The sequence below is a fragment of the Pteronotus mesoamericanus genome, unplaced genomic scaffold (genome assembly GCF_021234165.1).
Source record: "Pteronotus mesoamericanus isolate MK-2021 breed Mesoamerican mustached bat unplaced genomic scaffold, CSHL_Meso_final contig_100, whole genome shotgun sequence".
NCBI lineage: Eukaryota > Metazoa > Chordata > Mammalia > Chiroptera > Mormoopidae > Pteronotus > Pteronotus mesoamericanus.
The window spans coordinates 2,802,510-2,810,954 of record NW_026554999.1 but is presented as its reverse complement, the minus strand read 5'-3'; the positions used below and the strand labels follow the sequence as shown (position 1 = coordinate 2,810,954).

Genomic DNA, 8,445 nt, shown 5'->3' with positions numbered 1-8,445 from the left:
AATATTTACTTTGCTGCATTCTGATTCAGAAAGGACCATATGTGAAGATACTATCCTAACCAACTTCACCATGTTTCTATAATAGTCTCTTAGTAAAAAGGGTGATATTAAATATAGTGAGATAGAAAATAAGTTACAACATAAACTACAACTTTATAGCTACTCATTGGTAAAAGTCTGTAGTTAATACATTTGGATAAATAACTCAAGTCAGCAACAAAGTGGTTAAACATTTGTGATTTGATTTTATCTCAGCTTGGAATGTGGTTGGAGTGTCCCACTTCTAACAACTGTTTGCTAAGTTAAGGCTTTAGTGTTTACACAGTGTTGAATGAAGCAGCCTGGTCACCAGATGTGATTGCTTCCCAGACTGTCGTTTTCTCAGTCAGATCACTGTCCTCACGGTCCCTGTTCCAACCTTTTTCCTCAGGACGTCCACCAGCCTTTCCAACCTAAATTAGGGGCAGGGGGTGGTGGGGAGGGTGGAAAGAGAAAAAAATGAGTATAGCGAGTACAATTACTGTCAGGAATGTTTTGGCTGAAAAAGGACAGTATTTGCCCGTGACCAAGCGGCCCTGGCAGTCATGTCGAGAAACAAAGCATCAATATAAGCAAGACACACTGGTGCAGACTGCCAAGTATTTGAGGTTAAAAAACAGCAACAGCACAAACTTTAGCCCAGATCTTCAGATTATGTCACCATTAGATGCTACATGAAAAACATAAGATACTCATTTCAATACATTTACCAACTTGCATTAAGGTTATGAATCTACCATTTACTGAGCGATGACAGGAGGGCACATTAAACACAGAGCAGTTTCAAACCGATTTTACCCTAAGAGGCACTCGTTTCAATGCAGAAATACTAGCAATCTTCTGCCTGTTACTTAGCTAAAAAAGTGACACGTAGGTCTACTGCACAATTCTTATGCATTATATTTCTTTTTCATAGAGTCACCCCATGAAAATAAAGCCAGGGATTAGGTGACTAGGTGGGAAAAACTTCGTGTCTCAGTGGCATGAAAATAATTTAAATATACACAAATGATTCTATGGTCATAAAACCAGACTTTCTGTAGCACATTTAAAAACTTTGTATTCCTGAGTAGTATAAATAGGCTTTTTGGTCAAAGAGAAATGATTTTTAGTTCATTAAAAACTCACCAATTATACTGAAAATAGAGGGAAAAGGTCTGAAGTCCAATCTGTAGCATTTTTAGGCTACTCTATGGGAGGGAGATCACATTCATGTGGATCAGTGAGAGTTCTGCTTGACAAAAGATGATGGAATCAGACCATTCCTTTTTTTTCTTTTATTTTCTTTACTGAACGTATAAAACGTTAACTGAAAATGTGCTTGGTGTTATACACAGAGAAATCTTTATTATAAGTGAAAAGCATGCCCAGCAGTTCTCATATACACAGTCTTCCGTCCTCAGAGACTGCTGAGCGGCACAGTCTAGTCTGCCCCAGCTTGCCTCATTTATATGGATCTGCGCATGAGGGTCCTTTGCAAATAAACTTAGGGCAGAGCTAGACACTAAAGGAATGAGGATATTCTTAGTGTCATACACACTGGTTCAGATGACTCATCAGCTGCATCCAGCACTGAAAACTCGCTCCAGGTTACTGGATGATTCTGCATATACTGAATCCCGTTAGAAAACAGGAATATGAAATGGAAGAATTGGGTGCACTGAAACATCTTTGCTTTGAGAAATGTAGTAATGGTCTTAGAGTGAAAAGGCAAATCTATCCTATGTTTGTCACTACAAATTTCTCAAATGGAAGCTATACAAGTATTAGACATTCACTAAAAGACCTTCAGACTAGTGGTGCAAATACTTGAATTGGAAGATTCACTGGACAATTCACTCTATTTGGAGATCAGTTTGTGTAAGTTGGACGAGTGATAAAAACTAGTGCTATCTTATCCACTAGAAATTGAGAGTCATAGGATTACATAATTCCTTTAGACAAAGTTTCACTACCTCGAATTGTAGAAGGGGGGAAGAAAGTCGGTATAAATTTTTTAATGTATTGTTAAAAGATAATTAACGGTTGACAAACAGCTGCCAGTTGAAATCCTGAGGAGACATTAAGAGCATATCGCCACATATACTGTAAAAGGGAAGGAAATAGTTATTTTCAAGTTGGCTAAATATATACCACAAAATCATCCACTTTATTAAAAAAAACTTCCTGATAATGTATTATCAAAGTAAACTCTATTCTGTGTAATTATTATCACTACAAATTCCAAGTCCATGGAATCCCATATTACTGAGATAAATCTGTGTGCTTCTTTTGGCTTCTCCTTTACAGACAGGCTCTTCTTACTTTTGTTTCCTTTGTATACATTAGGACTTTTTTAGTACATTTTACTAAGGGAAGAAGTTAGGAGGAAATACTTAAATATCATGTTTTGCAATGTCTTTACTATATTTCAACAATTACTAGATCAACCACATTCTCAGTTTATCCAGGTTGAATGATTTATGAAAATTTGATCTCAGAAATGAGAAAAATGTCAATTACTTAGTTTTGTAAAAGCTTACTGACTTCTGAAACACAATGAAGCACCTATTCCTTCCTGTAAGGAATGAAATGCACCTGCCAAGCGCTGACTGTGCCAACAGGAAGGTAGATGTGTATGTCTGTTGAAACACCTTGCAGGATTTGCCTGTGGGCTATTCTTTACTGTCCAAATTGAAAATATCCTTTAAAAAATTATGTCACTTACTAAAATAGGCTACAACTCCTCTACATTTTACTCAACAATAGCTTCCCAAGGGCTTCATGACATTGGAAAAAGGGTAGAGCTAGGGTTAGAATTTCTCCATTTTTAATATGAAGAAACTGAAGCTTAGCCAAGTAAACCCTTGTATGAGGTTCTGTGGTAAAAGTGACAAATCTGGGCCTAGTTTCCTTGTTCTTAGTTCAAAGCTACTTCCACTAGGGTCTGGGTTACTGGAGAACTAAAGATTTCAGATTATTGGTTAATGGATTATTTGTCTGAATAGCTTCATTAATTTTTTTCCTCAAGTTCTTACTTAAGTCAAATTGGGAACATATTTGTTGGTGTATTTCTTCTGCTATTTCAGTAACTCATTATAGAAGGGTAAATTGGTGACATTGCACATAGTTAGGAGTTAGTAGTTTCAGTCTATTTTTGCTGTAATTTCTATATAAATGTGAAAAAGTTATATTTGATAGAAATCCTATTTATTTCAAATGACACTATTTTTATATTTTCTATGTATCTATGTAATAGTATGTAGTACAATGAAATACATACAAGGTTTGTCCAGAAATATCCAACCATGCGATATGAAAAAGAGACAGTTATTGAAGCAGATACAAGACACAAGTAACACTGTACATAGTGCATTGATGTCTCTCAGCCCTCTTCAAAGTAGGCACCTTGAGACCTCATGCAGCTCTCCCAGTGTCTCCTACTGTTTAAGACACTCTGCAAAATCCTCTGTTGGAATTGCCATCAGGTGCCCCATCCTATGAGTCTCATTGATGGTCTGAAATCTCTACCCTTTCAAAAGTGATTTTCGTTTTGGGAAGAGCCAGAAGTCACAGGGTGCCAAATCAGGGTTGTAGGGTGATTTAATGTTTTGCCAAAAAACTCTGCATGAGATATGATGTCTGAGAGGTCTCGTTATTGTGATGAAGCTGCCAATTCCCTGGTGCCTACTATAGCTACAGCCTTCTGAATCATCCAAATAGTTTCTGTGGAGGAATGTTCAAGCTTAATGGAAAATTTGATGCAGATTCATTGCTCAACTCACTCAGCCACTCAGTCATTCTGAATGCGATGGCACACAGTACATATGCTCACTCAACAGTGTCTACCACCTCCACTGACTAGTGGGGTGAAGTTGTCATCATTCACACATGTACATTCTAGTCTGCTCTCCTTGGCTGCCAGGTTACTTTGATGTCATTCAAACTGTTCTTGTTATATTAACACTGGCTAGACCTTTTCTGGACAGACCTTGTAGTTTTATTTTTCATTTTATTTATTTATTGAATTTATTGGAGTGATGATGGTTTACAAAACCATACAGATTTTGAGTGTACAACTCAGCAAAACATCCTCTGCATACTGTATCGTGCGTCCATTGCCCAAAGGCAGTCTCTTTCTGTCCCCATTTATCAACTCTTTACCCCTCCTCCACCCACCCTCCCCCTCCCCCCACAGTCAATTCCCACTCTGTTGTCCATGTCCATGGGTCATTCATACATTTTCTTTGTTTAATCCCTTCCCCTTCTTTCCACCATCGTCTTCTTTCCCCATCCCCTCTGGTCACTTTCAGTCTGCTCCATGTTTCCATGCCTGTGGTTTATTGTGTTTGTTAGTTTATTTCGTTGAATAGATTCCACTTATAGGTGAGATCATACAGTATTTGTCTTTCACCGACTGGCTTATTTCACTTAGTATAATATTCTCCAGTTCCATCCATGTTGTTGCAAAAGGTAGGAGTTCCATCTTCCTTCCTTCCTTCCTTCCTTACTTCTTTCCTTCCTTTCTTCCTTCCTTCCTTTTTAAATGCAGATTGATTTTATTTATTTTTTAAAATGTCAATTATAAAATATTAAAAAATTTAAAACCATTGTAAAGTCTCAGCAATTAAAACAACATGACACCAGCACAGAAATAATCAAGGAGATCAATGAAATATAATGAGCATTCTAGAAACAAACGTATATATCTAACACTGTAATATATGATTAAATTGATATCTCAAATCAATGGGGGAAATAAGGATTATTCAACAAATAAGGTGCATGATCCACTATTACTTGAAATAAAACAAATATAGAGCCCTATTTCACACATCATAAAAGATATATTCAGGTGAGGTAAAAATCAATATGTAGAATCTAAGGAGTTTTAGGAGAAAATACAAAATAATATTTTTCTTACCCTGAAGTCAAATATTCAAACCCAGAAGCTATAAAGTAAAATATTGACAATATGACTATATTAAACATTTAAGACTATATAGTAATATACACATAAAAAAGTTAAAGGACAAGTAATAGAATGGGAAAGTATTTGCCACACATCTAAAAAAGGGTTAATAGTTTTCGGTTTTTTTTTTTTTTAGGGAAACAAATTCTACAAACCTTTAATCAAAAAACTGATAAAGAATACCAAAAAGTCATTTAAAGCTTTTTAAAAATAATAGAAATAGGCAAGAAATATACAAAAACAGGTATAGTTTCAACACATAATAAAGGAACAATTAAAATAACACATCACTGTCACAATCAGATTAATATGTATTAAAAAATATTGGTAATATCACGTATTAATGACTGTGAAAAGAACTGGGTATCTATAGACTTTTTTCTTCACCTAAAGCAGTCCCTCTAGCAGATTTGGCAATGCTGGGTCAGTGGAGGTGTATTCTTTTAGCCTTCTTTTGTCTGGGAAACTCCTTATTTCGCCTTCCATTTTAATTGAGAGCTTTGCTGAGTAGAGCAGTCTTGGGTACAGGCCTTTGCTTTTCATGACTTGGAATATTTCTTGCCATTCTCTTCTGGCTTGCAGTGTTTCTGTTGACAAGTCAGCTGCTAGTCATATCAGGGCTCCCTTATATGTTACTATCTCTTTCCTCCTTGTTTCCTTTAGGATTCTGTTTGTCCTTGCTATTTACCATTTTAATGATGATGTGTCTTAGAGTGGGCCTCATTGGGTTCCTCTTGAATGGGACTCTGTGATTCCTGGACTTATGGGACTTTTTCTCTCCTCCAATTAGGGAAGTTTTCCATCATTACTTTTCCAAACATGGTTCTCTATCCTTTCCTCATCCTCTTCTCCTTTTGGTATCCCTATTTTATGGATATCATTACATTTCAGGTTGTACTGCATTTCCCTAAATGCCTCTTCATTCTTTCTGAGTCTTTTTCCATTTTCTTGCTCTTTCTGGGGGCTTTTTTTCTACCTTACCCTCCTGCTCGCTGATTCGATCCTCTGCTTTATCTAGCCTGCTTTTGATTCCTTCTACTGTGTTCTTCAATTCAGAAATTGTATTCTTTGGTTTCTCTTGTTTCTTGTTGATAGTTTCTATGTTCTTTTTCATGCTGATATAGTTTGCAGTAAGTTCCTTGTAGTTTCTCTGTAGTTTTTTGTAATTCTCTCTGAGCTCACTGAGCCCATTGAGCTTCCTTAGAACTGTTGTTTGGAACTCAGTATCTGATAGTTTACTTGCCTCTATTTCATTGAGTTCTCTTTCTGGGGATTGCTCCTTTCCCTTCGAGTGGGGGGTGTTTCTTTGTCTTTCCAGACTCTTCTTTTTTGCTTCTGCTTCTTAAAACTGATCTGTCTTGATTTCCTGACTTTGTGGTGTGAACTTCTATGATAGGAGACTGCTGTTTTTTCTTTCTGGATCTGCCTCTGACGATGTCAGATGTTGTCCCTGTCTGACCTTAGGCAGTTTGTTTGAGACTTCCAGGAATCTACTGTCTGCGGCTGTCTCCTTCAGCTGTTAATCTAGTCACTCTGCACTTAGCAGGCTGGTTTAGAGAAAGCATAGGGCAGGGCAGAACCCCTCCTGTGGATGGGTTATTGTGTCCTTTCATGCTGCTGCCACTCAGGGGAGTGGTCTCTTCCTGAGAAAGATGGCTGCAGCCATATGCAGCAGGAGTCAGCACCAGGATCCCACCAGCTATTGTCTCCATTCCCTCTCCAAAGCCTCCATCCCCAGTCTCTTCTCAAGTGTCTCCAGACCACTCTGTGGCCCCTTTAGCCAGGGATTTACTATATGTGGCTGCCACTCTGCACTCAGTAGGTGGCGCAGACAGTGCAGGGCGGAGTGGAATCCCACCTGGGGGTGGCACAGCTATCGGGTCCTTTGATTGCTGCTGCTGCTCAGGGGGAGCGGTCCCTGCCTGAGCAAGGAGGCTGCTGCCGCATGGGGAATGAGTCAGCACTGAGATCCCGCCAGCTACTATCAGTTCTCTCCCCAAAGCCTCCTTCTGCAATCTCTTCTCAGGCGTCTCTAGCCCACTCTGCTCCTGCCTTTGTCAGAGACCAGGGTAAGTGGCTGCAAATAAAAATTTATGCATTGGCCCTTTAAACGGCTCTTTGCGTCTCCAGCTGCCTATCTCTGGCAGAGAGCAACTCTGCCACTTTTCTCAGCTGGCTGTTTTCGGTGCACTCTTTGGGCTCTAGTGCTGGAGATCCCCGCTTTTGGTTTAGACCCCTCTCTTCTCTGGGGGATCCAACTGGCCCTTTCAATATCCTTCTGTTGCTGCTGCCCATGGGTGCCCCACCCGCCTTCTTGAGTCTGTACTGTATTCCTTATCAGTTAGATTGCACTAAAACTGATTCTTCTGTCTTTGAGGTTATAAAGCTCCTCTCTCCCTCTCTCGTTGTTCCAGGTGATTTTTCCACAATTTAGTTGTAATTCCAGATTGGTCCTGGGAGGAGGTCAGTGTGACTTCCACTCACTCCTCCATCTTGATCTCTAGGTTCCATTTTTGAGAGGAATTTTTGTATTTGTCAATGTGAGAGTAGCATTCTTATTGGCCAAATTTCTCCAGAAAAACACTTCCTATTATTTAGGCAATGAGGTTGCCCCATCAAATATAGTCAGCTAGAAATTTTTTTTCAAGGAGAAACAACTAGGGAAATTCAGGAGAGATGGATAACAATCATCCTTCAGCAGAGGAGGCAGAAAAGCCATGGAAAGTGCTACCCATAGAGTCTGCCATTAGCATCAAAGACCTGCTCTTTCAACCGTGGCAGCAGGGTGGGAAGACTTTAACTGTATTTTTTCTTTTGCTACAATGGCTGTTCTTTCTCTGCTAATCTTTTAATGTTGATTTACTTTACCAACTTTTCTTCACATTTTTCATAATTTCCTCAAGAGATGTTATTTGCTCCCTTGATTCCACTTAAATGCTGCTGACGTCCAAATAAAGACCTCCATCTCCAAACTCTCTCCTGAGTTTGACTTACACATCCAACTGCCTCCCAGATGGCTCCCCTTGCTTATTCCAAAGGCATATAATTCTCAGCATATCTAAAACAAAACTTATCTTACCTCCTTCATATGTTTCAGTATTTCTTATCTTGCTTAATGTTGTCATTCATTAATTCACTCAACTTTTAGGTTGAAGAAATTTAGAAAAACTTGATATATTACATTATTTCTTACCTCACTTCAGCTTGGACCTGTGAAAAGTTTGTGATGAAACCACTAATGTAGACAGTGGGAAGCAGTGAAAGGGTTTTAACTCATCTAGTACCATTATTTTCATTTTAGAAAGACCACATTGGCCAGATATAGGAATGGGATGGAGGCAGGTTAGCCTATAGGTGGGAAGTCCAGAGAGTTTTTTTATTAAAATAATCCTAGTAAGCACAACAATGTGAATGTACTTAAAGCCACAAAACTGTACACTTAACATAGTTAAAAT

General features: G+C 38.5%; 1 protein-coding gene across 2 annotated transcripts in view; it reads right to left on the bottom strand.

The window, feature by feature from the left end:
- Positions 1–258: 258 nt before the first annotated feature.
- MIPOL1 (mirror-image polydactyly 1) overlaps positions 259–8,445 on the bottom strand; it is a 291,999-nt gene continuing 283,812 nt past the window's right edge. For both annotated transcript variants that reach the window (XM_054589247.1, XM_054589175.1), the window contains exon 13: positions 259–452. In XM_054589247.1, coding sequence (XP_054445222.1) covers positions 386–452 — 67 coding nt within the window. In that variant the 3' untranslated portion in view covers positions 259–385. The remainder of the gene's footprint in view (positions 453–8,445) is intronic.